General features: G+C 36.4%; 1 protein-coding gene across 1 annotated transcript in view; it reads left to right on the forward strand.

Annotated features, from left to right (window-relative positions):
• Window positions 1-27,940, forward strand: part of LOC120533090 (collagen alpha-5(IV) chain-like) — a 224,616-nt gene that overhangs the window by 150,258 nt on the left and 46,418 nt on the right. The window contains exons 23-34 of the mRNA XM_039759763.1: window positions 3,754-3,837; window positions 4,250-4,311; window positions 7,589-7,777; window positions 10,836-11,004; window positions 12,838-12,930; window positions 14,236-14,340; window positions 14,561-14,658; window positions 14,744-14,894; window positions 16,280-16,393; window positions 22,952-23,119; window positions 23,866-23,955; window positions 24,185-24,319. Coding sequence (XP_039615697.1) covers window positions 3,754-3,837; window positions 4,250-4,311; window positions 7,589-7,777; window positions 10,836-11,004; window positions 12,838-12,930; window positions 14,236-14,340; window positions 14,561-14,658; window positions 14,744-14,894; window positions 16,280-16,393; window positions 22,952-23,119; window positions 23,866-23,955; window positions 24,185-24,319 — 1,458 coding nt within the window. The remainder of the gene's footprint in view (window positions 1-3,753; window positions 3,838-4,249; window positions 4,312-7,588; window positions 7,778-10,835; window positions 11,005-12,837; window positions 12,931-14,235; window positions 14,341-14,560; window positions 14,659-14,743; window positions 14,895-16,279; window positions 16,394-22,951; window positions 23,120-23,865; window positions 23,956-24,184; window positions 24,320-27,940) is intronic.

Raw genomic sequence — 27,940 nt, forward strand, 5'->3', positions numbered from 1 at the left:
CAAGATAAGGAGCAAATAATCGGAGATAACAATGGTGTCATGCTTACAAGACTTGATGGTGGTGTGTAAATTTTTATTGATGATGAAATAATTTGTTCTTGAGTATCTATGATGTACTTGTGAGATGAAGGGACATTTTCTTGAATCTCTAAAGGTCCAATAACTTATGATCCATTAAAAACTACTTGTGCAGTACAGTACTTGATATTATTGTCACTGTAGTTGAAGATCTATCCTGGATTAGATTGATTGTTCGACATCTTGCTGCCAATTTTACACACAGTATAATGCCTAAAACAATGGGATGTAATAAAAAATATTCAGGCTACCTGAATTGAAATATTGCTGCGCTGCATCTGTGAAGAAAAAAAAAAGTAGACAGATTGTATGGACCCCGACCTAATACTGTGACAATCCCATAAACCACGTAGGAGCTGCTTTTCCGTGTAAGTCTGCAGGTGCCGGCAGACTTTTTATTCTGAATGTCATGATATTACCGGTATCCTTAATAGCCCATTGGACAGCACCGAAATAGTAAAACAAATCTGCCTTTGACCTTCTGGTCTCTTGTCTGCTTTTTTACTTTGCTCACTATTCTCACCCTGTCATGGCCTTACTAACTGACCCATATTTTTCATGATCCTTGTCAAGACAGCTAGCCGTAAAAGCAGCCATGAAAAGGAGCTTAAACCCTTTTAATGCTACATTATTATTATTTTTTTATTTTTTTGTACTTGTAGTGCCTCTGCAAATCGGGAAATGCTTATGACAATGTTGCATGTGTCTTGTAGCACTCAACTGGTATCCCTGTGCTGCAAACATATTGTAACGTTTTTGCTGCTGATGTTTACTCTTGCTGTGTAGCTATTACATCCATCCATCCAGTATCCAACCCACTATATCCTAACACAGAGTCACGGGGGTCTGCTAGAGCCAATCCCAGCCAACACAAGGCACAAGGCAGAAAAACAAACCCTGGGCAAGGCACCAGCCCACTGCAGGACACACACATACACACACCAAGCACACACTAGGGACAATTTAGGATCACCAATGCACCTAACCTGCATGTCTTTGGACTGTGGGAGGAAACCAGAGCACCCGGAGGAAACCCACGAAGACACGGGGAGAACATGCAAACTCCAGCAAACCCAGATCTCCTTACTGCAAGGCAGCAACGCCACCGTGCCGTCCGTAGCTATTACAATAAAATTAAAGTATAAAAAATAGCATTTACAAACATATATGTATAATGCCCAGAATCTTTAACCTAAGTTTAATATACAGTAATCCCTCCTCGATCACGGGGGTTGCATTCCAGAACCCCCCGCGATAGGTGAAAATCCGCAAAGTAGAAACCATATGTTTGTATGGTTATTTTTATATATTTTAAGCTCTTAGAAACTCTCCCACACTGTTTATAAATATTCTCCGCACAGTTATACAGTAAACCCTTGTTTATAGCGGTTGATCCGCTCCAGACAGATAAATGAATTTCCAAGAAGTAGGATTCTTTATTTATAAATCTAATATTTTGCAGTTAGAGCATTGAAAACCTGTTTACAACCTTCTAAATACGTTTTTTAACATTATTAGAGCCCTCTAGACATGAAATAACACCCTTTAGTCAAAAGTTTAAACAGTGCTCCATGACAAGACAGAGATGACAGTTCTTTCTCACAATTAAAAGAATGCAAACATATCTTCCTCTTCAAGGTGCGCTAAGCAAACAGCCCCTCTGCTCACACCCCCTCATCAGGAGCAGATAATGGGGCCAATCATACGCCTCCCTGATGGTATTGCATAATGAATAAGTATCTGCCTGTATTTCTCAGAGAGAGTGAGAGAGACAGAGAAAAGCAAACAATGAAAAATCAATACGGGCTGTTACAGCTTTTAAGTGTGCAAAGCAGCACGCGGGAAGCATATCGTGTATCATTGAGGAGTTTTATTTAATATGTAATACGTGCTCTGATTGGGTAGCTTCTCAGCCATCCGCCAATAGCGTCCCTTGTATGAAATCAACTGGGCAAACAAACTGAGGAAGCATGTAACATAAATTGAAAGAACCATTGTCCACAGACATCCGCGAACCAGCGAAAAATCCGTGATATATATTTAGATATGCTTACATTTAAAATCCATGATGGAGTGAAACCGTGAAAGTCGAAGCGCGATATAGCGAGGGATCATTGTATTCACATATTTAGATATTTTAATTGGAATATTCAAACCTTAATTTTTGTCTAATATGTCATCCCTATAACTGATGCATTTCCTGGATTTTAATGAGCAATTCCAACGTAAATTTAGTAGAGTTTCCAGATTCAGTCCTCTTTGAAACTAAATATTCTCATTTTTTTCACCTTGCTCTGTCTTCAGATTCTGTTAATTTACCCCAGAAAGATTCTATTTATTTTCTAAGGAAGCAATATCTGTTGCAGCTGCTATCTGCTTAGCTTTTTCAATGCAAGATATTAAGATGTATTTTCATGATGTAAGTCATTGACCTAGACACCAGTAATACTCATTTTACTCGTATTTCTTTCCTCAGAATGTACATTTAAACATTTTCCTTAATCATTCATGTCCTTTATACCCTCTTTATTTTTTTTCGCATTCACCTCCATTGAAATGATGAAATCCTTTTTTAAAATGCAGTTCAGAAGTACTGTCTGTATAATCTTCCTTGCAATGTGCAATTAGCTGCAACAGACAAAAGATCAAAACTAGGAGCAGAAAAGAAAAAAAATCATCATTTCAAAAATCAAGAGACAAAACTCTTAGTCAAAATGAGAGCTAAATGTTCTGACGGTCTAAATATCATAATAATATAATGTAAATACAATGTAAAATGTATATATAAATCTGTAACCAAAAGAGTAGTGTGTTTTGGAAAATATTGAGAAGCTTAGACATCAGGCTCACCTCATTCTAGTCTTAAATAAAAATTTCTGTGATAATGCCATGCATCATGACAGCAGCAGTCCCATGCAGAAGTCAAGAGCATTAACACACACAGCACGGCCTCAGATGGGAAAATCATGTATTAACTAGAAATAGTCATAATAATTCACAGTTGTAATCTGGCAAAAACATAACATATCCATAATAATGATAAAATTAGGTATATAAAAATAAGAATAATAAATGAAATAATTAAGAAATGATATGACAGATACAGAAATAATGTCACAACACAATAGTTGGAGTGAAATATAATAAATGAGTTAATATTTTCCTGTGTAAGATGAATGTAATGAGTCTCAGCTACTGGTTTCAGTGCTAGCCTGCTAGCCAGGAATCCAGATTGACAATTATAAGATTTAGAGAACACCACTTAGTTTTTTTTTTTTTTCTACCACTGATGCACCAAGTACATATGGGACTACTTTGAATCCATATTAATTTGTAGCAAGCCATATCATAGCACTGTTTTTGGCATAGTGTTAGAAATCAAGCTATACAGTATTGAACAATTGAAAGATAATGTAATTAAACTACTGTTGCCAGAGGAAAGATAGATTAAAGCTCCAACAGCTGATAAATTGACAAGACAAAACTCATTAAGTAGTAGTTCACTTTCAATATGAAGATGGCCAAATTGAATCTCTGGTTCTCTGTTCAACTCCTTGGCATGTTATTACTATTGCTACAGCTTCTCAGTTTGTTTAAATTATACTAGACATAAAAGCACTATGTTCATTATGGAACATTATGGAACTTAACTTTTTTGGCATGTTCTTTCATCAGGAGACAAAGGAGAAAATAAACAATGTGTACCAAAGAAAGGTGCTATTGGACCTCCTGGCGTGCGAGGAAATTCCGGATCTGAAGGTAAATAGATGTCGAAAATCATCCACAACAGTTTTGAGAGAATGGATAATATAGGCAAACTGAACAGTGCTAATGCCTGGTTTCTACTTCAGAAAATCCATACAACTGCATAACGGGGCAAAGTAAGAATAAGCAAATGTTATCAGTAAATGACAAATATTAAGTACTGTGTAATAATTGTCAGTGTTGTTAGGCATTCTAAGATATTTTTTTGTCCTTTATATTTTTCTGTAATCATAGGTGTATTTTTAATTAAATTTTTTAACCTCTTTAAATGTAATGTTATGTTTTTAACTGTTGTACATTTTTATTTGCATGATAATTATTGACAATTTTATATGTATGATATTTATAGTCAAGTCCATCTTGTTAACTAGTGAAAAATGAAACTAATCCTTTTTCCTTATTATAGGACCTTTAGGACCAAAAGGGTTTAAAGGGCCAGAAGGAACACCAGGACCTCCTGGACCACGTGTAAGATCTATTGCATATTTTTCTGTTTAAAACACTGTTATTAGGTTTTTTAAGGCCAATACCGATCATTAATTCAATTATACTTAATTGGCCAATTCCGATTTTTTTTTTTATCCCTTTAAAAACTTTTTGCGCTTAGCTACTGCATAACTAGACAGATATAGCCTTATGTCCTATATCAAAGTGTATTTTTATAATTAAATTATAGATTACAGGTGTTAGCTGTGTATTTTTTATTAACGAAATAAAATTCTGTAGGCTGATTATTAAGTGTCCATAAAAATTGAACAAGGCCTCAAACTACTTTAACCCCTTCAATTAGTGCAGCTTCTCCTTTCTTTCCTGCAGATAACAAACTATTGATCTCCAGGAAAGAACCTTGAGTCCAGATGTGGAGATTGTCATTCCAACCACATTAACCTTTGACTGCAAACTCCTTCAGTACAAAGAAATTATAGTTAGATGAGGCCAAAAATTACCTGCAATATTGTCCATAAACTAGACACTGCCGTTTCTGTTGTACAGTTCATGACAACCAAATTAACAAGAATTCACAACTTGAATTCAAATTAGGAAGACAGCTTTTCTCAGACATGCCCATCCAGGTATCTCTATCATTTCCCTCATGAGAGTTGACGTCTCAAAGCTGCACTATAGAAACAGTAGTCTATACCAGGAGATTTCAAACAATGGTTCCTTGGCAGTCTTGCCAAGGTCGAAATTACAAAAAATGAATCCAATATTTAAAGATTGTCTGTAAATTATCTCACATAGATTTTTTTAATATATGTAACTGAAAATGTTCTTCAGCTGTTACTTTAAAGAAGTCCTATATCAATGTAGTTATTGACTAGGTCTGTGGGTTCTCAAGCTATGTGATACACATGCAGCTCTCAGGTAAAATGTGAAGGAACACATATCCAAGCAAAAATAACAAAACAGGAAAAGCAGCCCTTGAAAAAAACAAAAGAGCAGAACCTGTGACTACATGCTCTACTTTTCTTCATTTCCACCGGTACATCTCACAGTGCTTCTGCCATGAGACTTCACTTCTGTCTAGCCCACCCCACCTCATCCTCCTCTTCTGTGTCCATTACCTATGCCAGTTGGAAATCTTTCTCTGCTTATATGGGGTCTGACGCAAAACCACCCTCTTACTCCCCATCTATTTAAGCAGATCCATGCTAGAATCAAGACTACCCACAAACCACTTAACAGGCGTGTGCTTCTTTTTTTGCCAATAAGTAGTTTGCACAGCGTCTCTCTCTCTCTCTCTCTCTCTCTCTCTCTCTCTCTCTCTCTCTCTCTCTCTCTCTCTCTCTCTCTCTCTCTCTCTCTCAGATCCAATCTGCAAACATTACAATAAGTTAGTTTTGGTGAACGTTGTTAGTGTACCACCAGTTGTAAAGCTTGTAGACTAATGCAAAAGAATATACAGTGAGGACATATGACAAATGTTAAAAATTATTAATAATAAAATATTTCATTTAAGTGTTTATAACTAGTAATTGACAGTGTAAAGGTTTTGTTTCAGGCAGAGTCGTCATTATTTAGCAACCTTCATCCATTCTAAAAAAATAAATATGGGAACAGAGAGAATCTAGAAGCAAACTCCGTCTTCTCATTGATTTTGAGTTATTTGGCTGCTTTTTGACTTGAAGTAGTATGTAACTTGTGAGTACTTCTTTTGATCTAAATTCATATGTAGCTGTTTTTGTTTAGTATGATAAAATAAAGGAAATTTTAGGCACTCTATGTTTTGTTCCATATCAATCCACACTACTTTTCTTACTTTAATAAAATAATCTATTAAAAGAAAGCAATTATCTTACATAAGAAAAATTAAAAGACACACACCCATACAAAACCCATTAGTCATCACTTGTTACAATCTCAAAATAATAATAATAATAATTCTTTGCATTTATATAATGCAATAGGGATGGCAATTTAAGCAACATCACCTTTAGTTGTTTGTATCTAATAAAAGTTCAGTACTTTACAATTTAAGGCAGAATGTATTATATTTTGAAGCCTTCAATTCCTGAATGGGGTAAGCAAAGAAAAAAGGTTGAGAAACCCTGGCCTAGAGACATCAAACCACATTTCATCACATATGTACCAATAGTCATGTACTGAAGCATTTACTTGATTAAAACATCTTCTATTATCTAAAAGCTTGCTGTGTGACTACTGTTGGCAGTAACTGTTGGGTTTATATTAGTGGGGTAGGGGGCCTTGGCCAGATGATACAATGTTCTGTGTGGACCTACACTTAAAACCCCTTGCCTAGACCATTTTTAACACTTGATCTAATGTTTATTGAACGATCAAATACTCTAAATAATTATTAAGTACATATCCATTATCAACCGTCAAAGTCATTTTCTCTACAACTTTAAGTCAACTTGAAGCAAACATCTTGTCGATTGATACAATCTCTAACTGCAGTCCATCCTGTCAGACTTATTAATATTCTAAAAGCCTTCTAGGTCTTTCTGTGGGGTAGCTCCAGAGAAGTGCACAATGTATGCATTTTTGTGAAGACTGTTTCCAGAGTCAGTTCTTTGCATTAAGTTAAGCATAAATATTAAATATGTAAGCTGTATTTTATTTGCTATCTCCTTTTCCAGTGAAATTTTATTTCATTTCCTAAGTGCTAATTTGCATTGTCTTGGTCTAGGAAATAAGATGTGTCCTATATCTATCTTTCATTTTACTGGCATTGTGCTCTTACATTTACAATGTTCTTTATAAAAATCAAACAGTAGCTCTACCTAGCTTCTGCAAGCTGAGACTGGCTAAGCTACAAGGTTAACTTGACCAATAAATACTCTCCAGTGAACATGGAGGCATGGCTTCAGTAGTGATTCTTGGCATCCCTCTTCCAGTATGGATCAGTTAGTTTTGGTGAAATATGCATTTTGAGTAAATACTGTACTTATTATCTTTCCACTCGCCATTAAGCCAGTTAACTAAAAGTTGGCCTAGAGGTCAAGTTAAAGGCCTCTCAGAAATGTAACTTTAACAATCACTATGTCACAAAAATCACTCTACTATAGCAAGATTATGATCCTAGAGGAGGAACACATATTACAGCAGTCAAAATGTTTTCTATAATTTACAGAATTTATATTCATGCTGAGATAAAAATATAAAATAAAATTATTATAAAATGGCATTTTACACACATGCATATTTTGAATGCTTAATAATTTCTATTGAATGTTTTCCTTTAAACTGCTGCAGCAAAGCTTATCTTCAGTATGGCTTTTAGGGTCAACCTGGTTTTCCAGGGAGAGAAGGCCTTCAAGGATCCAGGGGAGAGTCACCATACATGGATCAAAAGGGGAGCAAAGGAGAGAAAGGCAATAATGGATTCCTTGGAAACCCAGGAAGGAAAGGATCTGATGGGAAAGATGGACGTCCAGGACCTCCAGGTCCATCAGGAGAAAAAGGAGAAAGAGTAAGTTAAAACATACATTTTAAACTATTTTAAGCCATATGCTGTATTTGAAAATATGTTTTCCTATTCCAGAAGCACTTTGTTATTTATAAAAATATATGTACAGTAATTGATTTGTGGTACATTAATCCACACAGTGAGCTCAATTCGACATGACTGTTTGATTTTGCAAATGGAAATTTCTTAGCAACTACTTTAGTGAATTGCCAGCTCCCTGCTAAATAATTGTTCAAGAGTCAGAAATGGAAGCTAATGAAGAACAATAAAGGATATACAGGGAGAAAAAGTCTTGATTTTTTTAAGGGATATTAGTAGGGTAATAAAGTAAGTTTTAAATTACTGAACACAGAAGATAGCAAAGGAACATTCAAAGTATGTTATTTGCTTCTAGACATCAAATAATATAAAATAAATGTAGATCTTAATATTTGCTAAATGGATAAAAGTAGGGACTGAACAATGTAAATATGAGATATTTTGTACAGTCACTTATGTATAATGTTAATAATTATCGTATATGAAACATAAATAAGATAAAGATGAAAAAACAGATACAGCTAGGACTTGAACCACAGTGTAGCTGACTTGCATTCAGACATGGTACCATTTGCACTATTCTCTTGCCACCATAAATAGACAGTAACATTGCACATCTTACTGTTAAACACAAAAATTATCAGACTTTTCGCAGATTTTTTTTTTTTTTTACAATTAAATAAACTGTTTGTTGAGATTGGATTTTCATGGACCTGAGAGCCATAAGATTAATTATTTAATGAAACCATTTTTCTTAGGTGGTCTCCAGATTGCCCTGGATTTATTAGTAAGGTAGAGTCAATGAGAAACATGGTGCTTTATACAGTGTATACTGTGTAATGTGTGCGTGTTTTTGCATGTTGTTCTGTGCAGTTTCCGGTTGTATACCCAGTGAGGAACCTCAGCAAAACAAAGCTTGGTGGCCTCTTGTTGAAACGTTTGTGAAGGTCTCACAAAGTCAGGATGGTCACTAAGAAAGAGTAAGCAGCAGTTCGTTCAAGTGTTGAACACGATCCAAGAGTTGTTTCCCTAAGAGGGATGAGTGAGATCAAAGAGTGGATTCCCTTTGGGGCGTATTCAACACAATCAGTGCGATGGAATGGCCACTCTTAGAGAGAGATGAGGACAATCGAAGAATTAGTTGTACTTCTTTAGAGTGTTCAACACATTCAACTGTGGGGGGGGAGTCCTCTGAACAGGTCTGTGATTGATTGAAAAAGTGTCCCCTTTAGAGTGCTAAACACAACTGAAAACTCCAGGGCCTAATTATCATCTGTCAACTTTCTGACTGAGCAGATGGAGAGCATATAGTGGTTGCGGCACCCTATACAGCCGGTTATTTTGCTTATGCCTTTGGCCGGCTCTGGTTCTGTACCTCTTTAGTGTATTTGTCAGTTGGTCCCCTCCGTCTTTGTGCTCCTATTAACTATTCATTCAGACATTTCATGTTCCTGTTACTGCCACTGGAAACTCTGAATTTCTCTTATTACTTCCTGGCAGTATGTCTCAGTGTATCTTAATGCATTTTAAATAATTATATTACTTAAGTCGATCATAAAAATACACAGTGATGTAAGGTATATCTAAAGTACAAAAGATGAAAGTATCAATAGTCATCCATCCATCCATTATCCAACCCGCTATATCCTAACTACAGGGTCACGGGGGTCTGCTGGAGCCAATCCTAGTCAACACAGGGTGCAAGGCAGGAAACAAACCCCAGGCAGGGCGCCAGCTCACCGCAGGCATCAATAGTCATTTGACCCAAAATGAAATAATATATATATATAAAAAAAAAAACCAAAAGGAAAAATATATATCACCTATATAAAAAGGGGACTCTATAAACAGAAGTGAAATACAAATGCATAAAAATGCAGAATAGTAAAAGACAAATCACCACAAAGAGTGCTATAGATGTCTGTCATCAATTTCCAATATAAAATGGCAAATTATGAGAAAACTGATGAATAGGATTAAAGAACAGTACTAAATTATCATGATGTTCTTGACTGCATGTGGTCTTATTGATTCAAGGGACGGCTCAAAATAGAAACTCAAGGTCATTATTATTATGGATAACTCACCAATGTGTTTCGAGGAGAAATTGTGTATAATAAAAAGAAAAGGAATATAGACAGTAACGGCCACAAAACTTTTATATTGTAAAGTTAATGTGTACTTTGTACAATGATGTGCATACCTACTATGTATAACACACTAGCAGGATAATGGGGACAGTAAGGTAGCAAATAGTGAAGATTGTTTTGGAGAAAAGCAAACAATAAGATAGGATAACCCAGCACAACGTTTTACTATGCTAAATATTCAAATATAATGTTCGGAGACATAATATATCCAGTTTTAAAATCCAGTAAGCCTTACTGTGTAATAATTTACTATAGAAATGTTTTCATCCTGGAGGTAGTTTGACAATTTCCAATACTGAATAGTTAATATCTGAGTGTTGTTTGTATGTATGAAATGTCTAAAAGCCGGAAACACATTTACAAAAAAACATCCTGTTTGCAGATATTTTACAAGTGCACATCACTTCTTCTCATTAAGGAAATACATTATGCACCACTGTATCTGTCTAATTTGATATACTATGTGATCTTTATGGCTGATTTGTCTTCAGTAATAAAATTGTTTGAAGTAGTTTTTCTTAGATATTTCCCAATACTTTTTATAGTTGGTTATTTTGTTCATTATGGCTTATTATGTTTATTATTTTTTCAATATACACTTTTTCCTTTTCTTATGTCTCTGTCATTATTTTCATATTGATATCTACTTAACAGTCTTTAAATATTTCAAGTAATTTCCTGCTAATGCCTTTTCTTGTTTTTGTTTTTTTTTTTTTTTTATTCCACAATTGTTACATCCATTAAAATTAGGAGTACTTAAATGATATCTTAGCCTAAGAACCAACTTCTAGAGAGACTGACATTTAAGACGCCACTTAGCTACCACCACCAAAAAATTAAAGTGAGGCAAAACTACATTTTCTTGTTTACAGGGACCTATGGGATGTATAGGTGACCTAGGTGCGCCTGGGAACCCTGGCTTCAGTGGACCTCCTGGGCAAGTGGGAGTTCGTGGACTGGTAGGATATGGCCTTCCTGGGCCTGATGGAAGCAAAGGAAATCAAGGTGTACCTGGGCTACCTGGGATTCCCGGAGCAGTAGGTGTGTGTGCATCTGAATATTTTAAAATAATTTGTTTCATAGCTTTTGATTTTCAAATAGTAGAGTGCACTTCTGTCATCTCACTGCACTAAGATAAAACTAAGTTGTCCAGTTTACCAACCAGGGTTTAAACTAAAAAGGGGAAAACTCAAGGTATAGGTTAACCGATAAACTCCAGTTTCCCCCTGGACCCCATAGCTATTAGTAGGATGGAATTTGTTACATCTTTCAGGAGGAATGACTCTCCCACTTAACTCACTAAGTATGGCCAGAAAACACTGGGCTTTTTTGTCTAATGCAAACCCCTAACATCATGTGATGTGTTGGCATGAGCCCCAGTTGTGCTAATGTGCTTCTTTTCCATCAAATTCTTCTTGTAATATTTTCCATTTCCTTTAATTTTTTAGATAAGGTCTTTCAGTTACCTGGGGTTGGGCATCTATACCACTGTCTGGGAGTATATAGGTGGCAAATTTCACTCCATTTGGAATTGGGCACAGACTCCATTTCTGTTTGGTCTTCCCTCCCTCCTCCTGTTCCACATCAGATTAATTTAATTAAGTTCACTTTCCTCTCCTCATGTTTACACCATTAAGTCTCTTGTATTTTTATTCTTCCTGAATCACAAGACACACCTATTAAACATTCCACTCTGATCCACAAAAACTCTCTGTCAATGGATTATACTATCACATCTTTAAAACTGAGCCAATTTGGGGCTGGGTAAACAGGTCACATCATCCCCACTCCTCCATCCTCAAAATATATTTTACATCTTTCTGTATAGCCTTCGTCCCATTTGTCTCTATTGAATTAACACCCCATCTCCTATTAGCTTTCTTATATCTTACACCCTTCAGACATGAAAGTGAGCTGTTAAATGGATTATTTTTTATTATTATTGGTAGTAAGAGTAGTAAGTATAAAAAGTAACAAAGTTCAGAGATCGTACAGATATTACATACAGTGTTCTCAACAAAACAATTTATCAAAGAAAAAACACAACATTTATCCTTACCCAATACATAGAACTAATGTATATGGAATAGGATGCCACAATAAATTTGTACTGCATAATGTTGAAAATGTTTTCCCATTTGCCTTTAATCCAGATATTGCTACTAAAGGGCTGGGACTGATTTTAGATGTGAGGCAGTTGAGAGAAATGCATCAATTTTAATCCAAAATAGTCTGAGTGCATATATACCTAGAAATATATATATATATATACTAGGGGGTTTCCCCCTGCTCGCTTCGCTTGCCAAACCGGCCTGTGCTACGCACCAGCCACTTCGCATCTCTGCCGCTCGTGTTGTGAAGAGGGGGTTGAACGCACCCCAAGGAGACACAGTCACTCCTCTGAAAGCCGCTCTTAAATTGTGATACAATGGGAAACAAATACAGTTTTTTTTTTTTTACCTCCTCTTTACTCGATCAGCTGGTGGCTTGCTGCTGCTATTGCAGGCTTGTCGTGTGATCTGCATCTCGCACAGCACTTCAAACTTTTAAAAGCCTGTACAGCAGCTGTCTTACTCTTTGTCTTTTATTTTCGGCCCCGGGCGTGGTTAAATCTCTTGGCACAAAGTCTCGTCTCGTGGAACATGAGTTCTTGATATTGTTTAGTTTATAATTTAAAAATGGAATAAGAATCTGAAAATCTAACAACATCACATTAAAGTAACATTTTATTAGTAATTTCTATTATACTAACAAACTTTTTAAACCACAAAATGTCAGTGTTAAGTCAGTAGATTTAGCATTTAGGATGTAGTTTGACTGAGGAAGTAAAAGGAAAAAAAAACTTTAAATCATATTCTTCTTTTCAAAATGTAGGTGAAAAAGGAACAAAAGGATACATGGTATATGTTCCTGGAATTGCTGGAAGTGAGGGTGAACCAGGCTTACCAGGAGAGAGGGGTTTACAAGGTAAGGAGAACTCTCTTCTACACATTTCATTAAGCCTATAAAGATAAGTTATTATTTAATTAGTCTGTCATTTTGGTGACTTATAAATTATATATTTTAATTATTTCCAACTACCAGTAGTATTTTTACTTTTAATTCATGCTTACATTCATGTGTTTTTAATGATGAGCTCTAGTTACAGACTTTAAATGTAAAGTTGCAGTTTTACAATGTTCTTGAAATCAGAAGTTTGATTAGTCCAATTAAGAACTTTCAATATTATTTTCTTTATGTACACCAAAGTCTTTTGGGTCAAGACAAATTTTGTATTCAGCTTCTAAAATAAAATTTCTTGTAGTATTTGCTTTTAGTTTGCTATATCCATTTGTTGGTCATTTTGAAATATATCTCACTATTAAAAAGAAACATTTCCATACTATAATACTGCAGCCACCATACCAAACAGCAGGAAATGTGTCATTTGTAACATAGACAGCATTGGGTTTACATTATACATAGCATTCAAAATTTGGACTGGAACTAAAAAGTGTTTTTGATGTAAATGGTAAGCTTTATATATATTAAAATGTAATACTGTCTGTCTTCCTCGTAAAACTATTGTGCAGTGAAGTATGTTGGTGAAAGTACAGTATCACACCAGGGTGGATTTCAGTTTGCCTTCAGGATATTTGTCAGAATTGATAGCAAAGTGAACAGAAACAAACCAGAGATCAAAACTATACCTAAGAAGCTGAGTAAATAAACTGACAACAGCACTGAGAATCAACTGTACAAAAAGATCCTGCAGTCCATAAGCAGGTCCAGTCAACTTGAAAGAGCAGAATATATCTGCTTCTAAAAAAGAATTGGAAAGTTTTGTGTCTGCCTTAAGAAAGGTGCAGGAATATACAGAATATTTGACATGTTTGGTGAAAACAACAAATATAATTTTTTTAACCCTATTTACCCATTTGTGACTGATTATACCTACTAGAAATTAAAATTTTAACATTTACTGTAAGTCTGAATAAAGTTTTCTAGATACTGTAAATCTAAATGTATAATATTTAATGTTGTACAATGTAAATTTTTCTATAGTTCTTTTACAAAGCATTATATCACTAAGATAAACTTATAAAGACGATCATTTCTAAATATTAAATACCTGTTAACCTACAATTATGCATCAGTAAACAGTTGTGTTTCCAGAGTGTATATAAACACATTATAGTACTGTACTTGATAATGTGAAAGCTGTACATTACAATATAAACATCTAAATACATTTTTATGTTCAGTTGTCATTCAGCATATGTTTTTTTTAAGGAAAACCTGGTGTGGATGGACTGCCAGGATCATTTGGAAGCATTGGTAGTAAAGGTGAAAGGGGTATCAGTTCTTTAGGATTCCCCGGCCCTGTTGGTCTCAAAGGTAAGTGCAGGGTGTGGTGATTTGTATGCATGAGTGAAAATAGAAAGGCTGTACATATAAGTATTCATTTTTAATTTGATATTGTTTCATCATTTTGCAATCATTTCCAGTTTATAATACAATTCCTGTTAAACTTGTGAATAATTGTATTGTATTTATTTTGACCTATGTAGATTTTTATTACATACTTTGTGTGTAAAACACTCCACTATTTTCACAGGTGACAAAGGAGTTATGGGGCCAGTGGGACCTAATTCTGCACCAGGACTACCAGGCAGACCTGGACCAAATGGTACTCCTGGATCACCTGGACCAAAGGTTTGAATATCATGTTGACTTCTAATTAAATCGTTTCTCTATAGGAAGTGAGTTTTTGTTATTCTAAACATTATTATTATTCTAGGGTAATATAGGATATGGAAATCCTGGCATTGAGGGTCGACCAGGTCCCCCAGGGGAAATAGGGAATATGGGACCATGTGGTAATCCTGGATTTCAAGGACCCCCAGGAAAAACTGGGGAGCCAGGAGCAAATGGTGATCCAGGACAAAAGGGTAAATATGATCATTGTGTGCAAAAGTACTCTTGGGGGTGGAACAGTGGAGGTGCTGCTGCCTCACAGTAAGGAGACTATGGTTCACATCCTGGATCCTCCCTGTGTGGAGGTTGCATGTTTTCCTGTGTCTGCATGGGTTTCCTCACAAAAGATATGCAGTTTAGGTGGATTGGCAATGCTAAATTGGCTATAGTAGGTGTGTGTGTCCTCTGTAAGAGACTAGCACCCTATCCAGGTGCACTGTTCCTGCAGCGTGCTCTGTGCTTGCTGGGAAGTGGCTTCAGCCGCTCTTAATGCTTCTTAAGATTAAATGGTCTTAGAAAACAGCAGGTATGCATTTTTTAAAACCAAAAAGTTGCATTCTTGAAATCCTGATTTTCATTTTTCAAAATCCACAGTATTTATTGTAGGAGATTTTTGCTGCAGTTTTGGGCTGGCACTGATAATAAAAAATACTTCAGATGCAGAATAAATTTTGGACAAACTAATTATGATTATTTAAAGCTATTTTCTCCTACAGGTAAATATTCATTTTGATCATCTAAGATTTTAAAAGAGCAAAATCTGGGGTGTTCAGTCTTTGGGATTTTTGACCTGAGGTTTATTACTGAACTCAGGAAAAAAAAATTAACTGATATCTAAAAGGCTTTTGCCAAAAATAGAATGCAGTTAATGAAAACATTATACTAAAGCCTTCATTACTATTTACAATGAATTTCTACATATACAGTATCTGATAACAATTACATTAAGGTCTAATAATAATGAATCATGGATAAGAGACTCCATAATGCACATCAGTATTGCAGAAATAAACCAATTTAGGTGTCTTTCATCTTGTACCTGTTACAAAAAACCTGAACATACAATATATGGCTAGACAAAATACGTAAATAGAATAATGCAGAGAAAAGAACAGTACTGGTATCACATCAATCATTTTTTTTTTCAAACCACTGAAAACATACTCATAATATAACCAGACTTTAGTCGCCTTAGTTCTAAGCAGAGTTTACGCAGGGAAAGTATTCAAGAAGGTGGTCTAACAAATTTCACAACAGGGCTTTGTATATCCAGTGACTGTTTGTTTTTTCTTTCATTTGAAAGCATAGAAGTTTCTTTGCAACTACATCGTAACGGAATTAGTTATTTTTATGTGATTCCACAGAGCCCTTTTTCAGAGTAGTAGGATTTTAAATCCCGTAACCTTCTGTTTTAGAACACACTTAAAAATCAAATTCTTTATTAGCTAACAGTCAGTGACATGTTACAATAATAACAGTAAATGTCAACAAACCAAATCTCAAAATTGTCAGCACAGTATGAGTTCAGACAGAAATTAAGTTCTAACCTTTAAACTCTTATTGGCTTTTTCCTTAATAGGAGATATAGGTCCTTCTGGTCTTTCTGGTCCTCAAGGTTGTCCTGGAAATTGTGAACCGGGTGCTGCTGGTATTGCTGGTTTTCCAGGGGTAAAGGGATCCATTGGCTTAAAAGGTGCTAATTTACTTATATTTCCATTAGAATGTGAAAATGTATTTGAAATTACTAACAATTTACATTAGATTAATGTAATGTAACAATGTAAACTACATTAATCTGTATAACTACAAAACAAAAGTTGTACTTCAATATTATAAGAAAATAATTCTATACAGTGTATTCCCTTTTAGTAGTCCTTCACGTTTATTGTACAGTAATGTATTAGCCATAATGCCAAGCATTAACATTGATAATCTAAGTTAAAGTAATATTTATGCATTTTTAGTGTTAGATTAATTAGTTTAATCTGGACAGTTAAGACTTAAATGATTACAGTATTTTCCACAGTAGGATGCAAGCAAAAGCAAACAGGCATTCCCATTTAAGATTATACAGTGCATCCGGAAAGTATTCACAGCGCATCACTTTTTCCACATTTTGTTATGTTACAGCCTTATTCCAAAATTGATTCATTTTTCTCCTCTGAATTCTACACACAACACCCCATAATGACAACATGAAAAAAGTTTACTTGAGGTTTTTGCAAATTTATTAAAAACTAGCAAAATACCTGCGCTTCACAGCGGCAAAGTACTGCCTTAAAATTTTTAAGAAGAAAATTAAACCTTTTTAAACTGAGGGATAATATACCAATAATTATTTGTTAAGGATCTCTTTGTATACCACATTGTGAGTTCTGCCCTCTAGTTGTAATATGACCACGATGTGCACTGAGCTTACTCTTGCACGAGTTTCATGGTTTGTTTCAATTACGACAGTATTTGTAGGATTTGTGTTGAAGAGACATTCGGCATCTGTCAAGCGTTGTAAGTATACAACCGGTCTCATCGATAACTTCACATCCAGCTTTTGAGAGTTTAAACATTCATAAACATCAAAGTGTCCACTACTGAAATCGTCACCTGTCTAAGATGTTTAAGAGGCATTGGCAGTTGTCGAAAGGTGTAAAATATTTGACCATTTTCGTACACTAGAAAGCGACAACCGAACAATTCACCGGCAGCCATCAACTCACATGCAGATGCATAGGTGAAGGGCTTAAGCATTTCACTCTTATAGTGCTCCTGTGTAGTATAGTTATCTCCTGTACCGCCATCAGTCCACACCTTGAACCTGCCCCAGTCATTCAATACATAAGACACAATGTTCCTCCGGATATCAAGAGTAAGCCTGATATGGCCGTGCAATATGTAACAAAGAGAATGGAAAAGGTAGGTGCCATCTCTGGGCATGGAAACCACTCGTTAAGTGACAGTTCTTTGATCGATGGTAATCACCTCAATAGACATTTTAATGGGGGTACAGTTGGAATGATAAATGAAATGGGTACCTGAACAATGTAAAGTAAGTCTAAAATACCTACACAATAACTATAATCGTAATAAATGAACAGTAAAACAGCGGAGAAGCCGTGGATTAAATAAAAAGGCTGTAGTTATCAGCAGGGAGACGTGAATCCCGTGGCAAAGCAAGGAAGGAAATGTAGAGACTGGAGCGACGGACGGCCTTATATAGGCAGGCAGCCAACAACATGGGAGGCGTTGGGATGGGGGACCTAACGCCTCCTCACACGGTGACCGAGCTGCAGGCTATGGACGTATATATGTATGTAAGTAGGATTCAGTTAGTGTTGGGAACCCGCGTACCATATTTCTTGAAGATGGGCCCATAAGTAACAAAGACCGTTGAAAAGTTCAATATGGCGGCCGACAGTGGCATCATACCACCGAAATAAGTATGTACATTGGTTTCGGTTTAGCGCAGGGAAGCCGCCTACCAAATTTCGTGAAGATGGGGCCATAAATAAGAAAGTTCAACATGGCGGACGTTGTCGTTATGACCATTACGCATAGAATTTCGAAATGAAATCTGCTTAACTTTTGTAAGTAATCTGTAAGGAATGAGCCTGCCAATTTTCAGCCTTCTACCTACACGGGAAGTTAGAGAATTAGTGACATTGGAAACTTCAATATGGTGGCCTACAGTGGCGTCATACCACCGAAAAAAGTACGTACATCGGTTTTGGTTAGCGCAGGGAAGCCACCTACCAAATTTCGTGAAGATGGGGTCTTCTACCTACATGGGAAGTTGTAAAATTAGTGACGTTAGAAAGTTCAATATGGCGGCCGACAGTGGCGTCATACCATCGAAATAAGTACGTACATCGGTTTCGATTAGCGCAGGGAAGTAAATAAGAAAGTTCAACATGGCGGACGTTGTCGACCGATATGACCGTTACGTGTAGAATTTCGAAATGAAACCTGCTTAACTTTTGTAAGTAAGCTGTAAGGAATAAGCCTGCCAAATTTCAGCCTTCTACCTACACGGGAAGTTGGAGAATTAGTGATGAGTGAGTGAGTGCTTTGCCTTTTATTAGTATAGATAAAAAAAACTGAGAAATCACATGTACATAAGTATTCACAGCCTTTGCTCAATACTTTGTTGATGCCCCTTTGGCAGCAATTACAGCCTCAAGTCTTTTTGAATATGATGCCACAAGCTTGGCACACCTATCCTTGACCAGTTTCTCCCATTCCTCGTTGCAGCACCTCTCAAGCTCCATCAGGTTGGATGGTAAGCATCGGTGCACAGCCATTTTAAGATCTCTCCAGAGATGTTCAATCGTTTTCAAGTCTGGGCTCTGGCTGGGCCACTCAAGGACCATCTCATCAGACCAGAGAATTTTGTTTCTCATGGTCTGAGAGTCCTTCAGGTGCCTTTTGGCAAACTCCAGGTGGGCTGCCATGTGCCTTTTACTAAGGAGTGGCTTCCGTCTGGCCACTCTACCATACAGGCCTGATTGGTGGATTGCTGCAGAGATGGTTGTCCTTCTGGAAGGTTCTCCTCTCTCCACAGAGGACCTCTGGAGGTCTGACAGAGTGACCATCGGGTTCCTGGTCACCTCCCTGACTAAGGCCCTTCTCTCCCAATCGCTCAGTTTAGATGGCTGGCCAGCTCTAGGAATAGTCCTGGTGGTTTTGAACGTCTTCCACTTACGGATGATGGAGGCCACTGTGCTCATTGGGGCCTTCAAAGCAGCAGAAATTTTTCTGTAACCTTCCCCAGACTTGTGATTCGAGACAATCCTGTCTCGGAGGTCTACAGACAATTCCTTTAACTTCATGCTTGGTTTGTGCTCTGACATAAACTGTCAACTGTGGGACCTTATATAGACAAGTCTGTGCATTTCCAAATCATGCCCAGTCAACTGAATTTGCCACAGGTGGACTCCAATTAAGCTGCAGAAACATCTCAAGGATGATCAGAGGATACAGGATGCACCTGAGCTCAATTTTGAGCTTCATGGCAAAGGCTGTGAATACTTCTGTACATTTGATTTCTCAGTTTGTTTTTTTTTAATAAATTTGCAAAAGCCTCAAGTAAACTTTTTTCACGTTGTCATTATGGGGTGTTGTGTGTAGAATTCTGAGGAAAAAAATTAATTTAATCTATTTTGGAATATGTAACATAACAAAATGTGGAAAAAGTGATGCGCTGTGAATACTTTCCGGATGCACTGTACTTTTTTGCACCTCTTATTTCCCCCAGTCATCATGACAGTGTATATATAATATATATTGTTACTGTTAGACTTGTAAAGCAAATGTTTGTATAATAGAAAGATTTATCCAGAACAACAGGTGGGCTAAATGTGCTCGATCAGCTTTCTCTGTACAGCTCGGTCCTGCATTTCCTCCCACATCAGACCCCTTTCCTTCATATCTTCTTTAACTTTATCCATCCACCACCACTTTGGTCTACCTCGCTTTCTCTTACCCTGCACTTCCACTCCCAGCACTCTTGCCCACATATTGATTGTCTCTCCTCATCACAAGTCCATATTATTTCAATCTATTTTCCTGTACTTTCTTAGATATTCTGTCCTCTTTTTGTAACTTCACTCATCTATCTCAATATTCCCATTTCTGCCACATCCAACTTCTTCTTCTGTGCTCCCTTTACTGCCCATGTCTCAACCCCACCATACATTGCTGGTCTTAACACTGTCATAAAAACCTTAAATTTAACCTTCCCCATAATTCTTTTAACGCACAATACCCTTGATACCATCTTTCACTTTTTCCATCAGCACTGCACTTTATGGGTTATCTCTGCATCTAATTTTCCATCTTGAGCTACCACTGCTCTTCAATATGTAAATTTATCAATTCTTTTCAATAGCTCTCCCTGCAGACTAACTTCTCAGTCTGTATCATTGTTAAACCTCATATATTCTGTCTTTTTCTTATTTGTCCTCAGTCCTCTATCTAAGCTCTTTGCCATTCTTCCAGCTTCCTCTCCATTTATTGTTTTCTGCTGCTACACAAGAATCATTAGCAAAAAAGCATGCACCAGTCTTTTGTACCAAGACTCAACACATCCATAGTCAGATGAAAGAGCTAAGTACTTCCCTGGTGCAGACCAACTGCAACTGGTATCTTGTCTGTTATCCCAACACTGCTTTTAACCTGAGTCCTCACTCCCTCATACATATCCTTGACAATTCTCACAAAGTTCTATGAGTTTCCTTTATCGGTCATGGAGACCTCTTCACATGGCAGTCTATCATTAGCCTTCTCTAAATCAATAAACGTCATATGCAATCCTTTCTGTTTTCCTTGATGCTTCTACATGAGCTCTCGCAACACAAAAACCAAACAGCTCCTCCCCTATGGTATTCTCTTCACTAAGCCTTCCCTCTATAACGCCTTCCCAAATTTTCACTGTATGTAACATCAGTTTTATCCCTCTATAGTTTCCACAATCCTGAATATTGCCCTTCTCCATTTGAATGGGTACAATCACACTGGTCATCCGCTTCTCTGGTATTCTCTCATATTCATAGGTTTTCTACATTAGATCCTACAACACATCTACTCCCTCTTCTCCTAAACTTTTCCACATTTCTGCTGGTATTTCATCTAATCTTGTTTCCTTTCCATTTTTCATTCTTTTTAGTGCCTCCTTTACTCCCTCCCTCTTTTTTCTTGGTACTAGCCGTAAATTTGGGATTACATCCCCAAATACTACTACTGGATTTTCATCATTCAGCAGCTTTTCAAAATACCTCTATATTTAATCCTATCATGCTCACTCAAGGCCACACCTTGCTCATCTTTCATTCTGTTCAGCCACATTCCTAGTCTTCGCCATTATAAATAGCATTCTCTCTCCCTCTTTTGTCACCAGTTTTCATACACCTCCTCCAAAGCTTGTGCCTTGGCTCTCACCACTGCACTGTTTGCTTCCTTGTTTGTCTGCCTATGTATTTCTCTATCTTTCTTCCTCATTGATTGGTACCAAGTCTTCCTTGCCTTCTTCTTAGCCTTTATTACATCTTGCAACTCTCTGTTCCACCACCATGTCTCTTTATCCCAAGGTGGGCTATTTCCTGTCATCCTACCCAATACCTGTTCTTAAGACCATCTTCTTTTAATCTCCACCATTTTATCCTTGGTGCTGCTTGCTCTGGTTTTATTCTCCTGCTGATTCTGATCTCCCAGTCCATCACCACCACTTTATGCTACACTGTCAATCTTTCCCCATTTATGGCCTTACAATTCTTTATCTCTTTCAAATGAGACCTTCTACACATTAAAAAGTCCATTTGGCTTTCCTTTTCTCCACTACTGTAAGTTGCAAGCTAATTTACTTTCATTTTAAAAAATGTGTTAGCTTTTACCAAATTAGATGCTATGGCAAAATTGACTATCCCCTTCCCCGTTTCTCATACGTATTCCCCACCCTCCATGTACCCTCATTATCATCTTTCTACTCTTTCTCACATGCCCATTTAGATCACCACTAACAATCACCTTTATCCATCTTGCATTGCCCTAAGCTGTTCATCCATTTGTGACATGAAAATGTCCATCTCTTCTTCCTCACTGCCAACTTGAGGAGCATATGCCCAAATAACATTAACTACAGTTTCAGCAAGGCCCAGCTTGACACCCATCACACTATCACTCCTCCCAGTCACACTGGCAAGACTCTCTTTTAGTTCTTTACATACTAATATAACACCACTTCTTCCTTCCTCATTTCCACTGTACAACACCTTCAAGACTCCTCCTAGTTCTCTTGCCTTATTCCCCTTCCATCTAATTTTCCTGTACAAAAAAAAATCCATTTTCTTCCTTTCCATTATATCTGCCAGCTTCATTCCTTTCCTAGTCATTGTCCCAACATTCAGTGTCCCCACCCTTACCTTTAACTTATCCTTTTCTTTACCTTCCCTTGTCTTCTTCTTCTTCTACTTCTTCTGGACTAACTTCTTTAGTTGGGTCCAATCTTAGCCTGGTAACCCTTTTTCACTTCCCACAGGGTTCAGACGAAGCCCCCTGCACATTGCCTATGGGGTATGCCCTGGCATTTTCCGAAGGTGATTGGGCTAGTTCTATCGTTAAGGCTCTGGATAAAGTTTTATGGCCTAATTTGCTTCTTGACACTACCCCTCTCTATTTAACCAGGATTGGGTAAAAATCAAGCTGTATACATTATATTATTTAAATATAAAGCAAAACTTAACTGTCATGTTTTCTTCATTAGGTGGTACAGGACTGAACGGACAGAAAGGAGAGAGTGGTAACCCTGGTATAGATATCATTGGACTTCCTGGGGTAATTGGGGATCGTGGCTCAGAAGGACAGCCTGGACAGTCTGGAGCAGTTGGATTTAAAGGCTTGAAAGGATTTGCCGGGCTTCAGGGAGCACCAGGTATTAAATGTAAAAAATATAGTTATTAAAGAAAACTGCAAGAAAATCATGGAACACAGTAATATTTTAAAGATAAAAAGACTAAAGGATATGTTTTATGGTGTATAAATGAATAAGAAGAAACCCTGTCATAGTTCTACAAGAATAAATAATCAAGTATTAACAATAACACGCAGGTGTAACAAGTACCCATTGAAGAAGGAGGTAAATGTTTGACTAAATGTGGGTTTCTTACATTAGAGACATGGAGAGCACAGTTTTAAAAATCTAGTATTAGCTAGGAACAGATATCAGATCATGTTATAACATTGTAATAACTGAAGCAATCGTGAAAATGAAGAAAATAAGTAAAGAAAAAATGTACAATGAAATAAATTTTATGTGCTTCTAATGGATCTCAGAGGAGTTTTGACTGAGCACTGAAACCGACTATAGCACAAATTGAGTAGAAATAGCACAGGTACAAAGTGTAAAATGGCTGACAGAATTCTAAAAAGGTAACATTTAAATACAATTTGGAAAAGGGAAATCAGAAATATTATTGCTAAACATCACTAAATAGTCAGACTCTTATTTAGAAATTATGCTAAGATCCTTAAATAGAAAGGGACTTTGACAAAGTCACTAAAGATGGAATACTGTTATCATTAGAATAACTTTAGTTTGAAGTGGTGGCAGTAAACTCCATAGTCTCTATTTATAACATGCTATGTTTCCAAATTATGATGTTTTATTCATTTATATAGGTGAAAGAGGTGAACAAGGCATGATGGGGTTACCGGGATCTGTAGGACCACCTGGTCCACCAGGAATTCCTGGACTTTCTGGACCACAAGGTACTTTCTATCATTTGTTAGTAATCTTTGGAAATCGTTAAATTTGTTCCACAGGTTTATTTGTAGTAATATTTCCCCTTTTAAATTTGTTTATACTGCAGAAAATATAAAATAATGAAAAAAAGGTTCTTTTATTGCGAGAAGATATTTCTTAACAGAATTTCTGACCTGAGATGTAAAAGACAGTTAATACTATTCCAGCAAATCTTTTATTTATTATTCATGGTAGGTCTTGTGGCCTCTGATGGAAGCAAAGGAGATAAAGGCAGTAAAGGACAAAAAGGAGAAAAGGGAAGACAAGGACCAGTTGGACTGAAAATAGATGCGCATATTAAAGGTGTCAAAGGCAGTTCTGGATTGTCAGGTGGGTTAAGTCACAGCTGATATTTCAACATAAATATATCAGCAAAGTAGAAGATTTTTGTTTTTCTAAAGTACTAAAATGTGAATAAATAAATAGGCTGCACATTGACAAAATTAAGGCTACTCACATGAGCTTGTAGTGAAAAATACTTTTTTAATTCAAGTACAAAAGACTGAGTGCTGTTAAGATTAAGTATGTTCACTAAAATCCAAAGATCTTTTCAGTTCCTGGCTGTCAATGTGTTTGTATAATCTAATTAATATATTGGTGGGGACAATAGTATAGAAGATAATGCTTAACAATTATTTTTTATGATATATTAAATATACTTGTTATGGTATTTTTTATTATCCAATGAAAGTCTTAATTGATTTAACGAGAAACAAGTTAGTTGAACCTGCTGAATATGGTGTATTTCCTAATTTCTTCATCTTGGTTCCAATCTGGAAGAGAGTGAGTTATAGGAGGCTTCTGATTTAGCTGGCAATGTAATGAAAATATCCACTGGGGTGGACAAAATAAGAGAAACATCACATGAAAAAGGGAAATCATTTTTAAGTAACTATATTTACAGTTACCAATGCAGCTACAAAGAGTCAAATAAGGGTGATGGCCAAAAAGCAGTATGTGACAGCTATAAAAAGGAAAATGAACCCTTAAAGCAACTCAAGGCAACTAACAGTGTTCAAAAGGGGCCGCATAGTCAATGCCTTAATTTCAGGCATTTCAGTCACAAAAACTATAAAATTCTTTCACATGTCTAGGGTAACACTCTCAGTAATAACAGCAGCATATACCCGATTCAAAGAAACAGCTATTGCAAGCTAAAGGTCACACAGAGGGGTAGGTGAACATTTCAAAGGATATTTGCTAAATGCCACAAAACTGCAGTCTCAAAAATTATTTTCCAATTGAATTAGCATCTCTATGATCCACCCTCTACAGAAACTGTATGATTTGAGCATCACAGAATTGAAATTTATGACAGTCCTACCATTCTGAGATTTTTGTATCTTAGGCCAATGCCAGAGTTGGGAGTACACAACCTATGCAACAAAAAAGTGATATGGTCTAATGAGTTATCGTTCACACTATTTCCAAGAAAGCCAAAAAATATTAGACCTAGTGAGGAATCTTTTGTGGTATGGGTGAAGATCTTAATGGAATTATTAGGTCAGATGATTGTTCTTCATGGTTGTAGAACAGGCAAGGAATATAAAGTAATTTTACCTTTGTATCCTATGGTACAAACACTCAAAGTTTTTCCAAGATTATAATGAACCCATGTATACTAATTCTTGAGTGAAAGATGCCTTTCATGGCAACACAAATCACCAAATTTAGGCATCATTCAATTTTTATGGAATGTTATAGAGTAAACAGTGCAAAGATGATGTGCACCCTCTTCATGCTTTAGAAAATTTGAGGCTTGCCATGTTGCCAAATGGTGCAATATCCCATTACACATAGCTCAGGACTTGTTTGACAGTATTCCAAGAAGAACTGAAGCAGTTCTTATTAGGTCCTTGATTGTAATATATTGTTACTCTTCCATGCTTTTGTTCACCTCATATGTTAGATTTTGTTTTTTATCTTTTATTAGTAGGTATACTTTAAGAAAGGAGTCTCTGTAGAAGACAATAGAGTTGAAGTGCAAATCAAATATATTACAATTAACCTGTAGTGCTTCATTTTCTCTTATTGTTGTGGTCAAAAAATTAAGCAATTCCTAAGTCCACAGTATATCCTACCTTTCCATAAAGCAGGAATAAAAATCGAAACACTAACAGCCTTTCTAATATGGTTAGAAATAGATGTAATCCATCCTGACTCTCTATTATCTTTACTTAAAATAATCTTTATGGACATTGTAGAAAAATATAACATCTAACATAGTCAGTATATGTACATTTACACATATTTAAACTGTCCATAGACAAGCTCTTGTTTTAAATTAAGAAAGGTCCTAGTTCAGACTTATTATATGCCTCCATGCCAATACTTGGCATGTCTCTTCACTTACTTATACAGTATATTATTGGTAGTCTGTTAACACAAAGAAAAAAAATATAATCTACCAACACACAATGTGTTTCCCAATGAATAGCACTCTCAACCTACCGGTGGTTCCCTCTGTGGGCTCCTTTTCATCCTTTTACTTTCTCTCTACTCTCTACTTTCTCACCACATCTATCCAGATGCATTTTCCACATGTTGCTATTTTCCATTCTTAGACAAAAGACCAGCCTGCCTTCTCTGATTTTAGAAAGCACAAACAATTCTAAAACCTAAAAAGTTCCTTTGGTTTTGGTCTTGTCAATACTGAAATGTTCTGAGTTCTTCTTCACCTTCCTTATTTGTACTTTTTTTCTTCCCAGTTCTGCCTTTCCTCAGCATAAATAATATTTGTAAGTTTTAAAAAGGGTTCCTGGATATTGAAAACTGTTTTGTTTCCTGGCATCAATTCTGTCAAGTGTTTAGATACTTGACCTCACGATTCTGAAAAAAACATTAGATCAGCAATTCAACAGGCTTAATTGAAAAGTTATTGACTTTATGGTTGCCTTTTTTCCTCAAATGGATTTTAACTTCAAAATGAGGTCTTCCATTTCCATCAGTTTCTCTGTCTGTCTCATCCTTGTGTGCATGGTGGAAGATATTATCTGGACTCTAAAGTATGATTTAAAAGATTTCCACAAACGTGGGCATTTCCCAGGTTGTCTGTCTCTCTGTGCCAAGGTCTGTTTAACAAAATTGTCTCCAAGTGCCAAAGAAATGGCCCATTACTGCAGGGGCCATAATGAATAGAGCATGAGATTAAGATAATGTAATAGTTACATAACTGAACAGAGGCATTCAGTTTCTTTTATTAAGTAAATAATTACTTGAGAATAATTGTGGTGCAGTGCAGACAAAAGCAATTGCACTGCCTTTATCATGAATGAAAAAATATCAATGTGTCAGTGTCATTAAAAAAGTGTTTTATTACCTGAGCAGAGATATAAAGAAATACTGGTAATGATCAGTAGTGATCTATGAATAGTTAAGAACACAACCCAAATGACTTGCCACTATAAGTTTTTAAATGCACATGTTAAAAAATTACACCGGAAAAGATATCGCTCAGTCTCAACGACTCAGACAGCATTTCTGTAATATATAAAATTATTTTACAATTCCTTCCTTTCAAAGATCCAAGAGAACAGTGGGAAAAGGATCTCTTACTCAATATTTTAGAAAAGGAGCGGAAAGTATCAATGCATAGAATTCACTTGATCTCCATATGCACAAAGCATAGAATTATTCAATTTAAAATTATATATCGATCTCTCTCATTTAAAATTGTCCAAAATGTTTCCAGGGCAAGATCCAACCTGCAAACGTTGCAATCGAGCTCCAGCCTCACTGGGCCACATGTTCTGGACCTGCACCAAATTAACATCATTTTGGGCCAAAACCTTTAAATCCCTATCAGACAGCCTTGGTGTCCCAATTTCTCCTAATCCACTGACAGCTGTATTTGGTGTACCCACAGATGGGATTAAAGTGGAGAAGGACAAACAAACTGTAATTACCTTTAATACACTATTGGCACATAGACTTGTCCTGCTCAACTGGAAG

This window comes from Polypterus senegalus, chromosome 1 (assembly GCF_016835505.1).
Source record: "Polypterus senegalus isolate Bchr_013 chromosome 1, ASM1683550v1, whole genome shotgun sequence".
NCBI lineage: Eukaryota > Metazoa > Chordata > Cladistia > Polypteriformes > Polypteridae > Polypterus > Polypterus senegalus.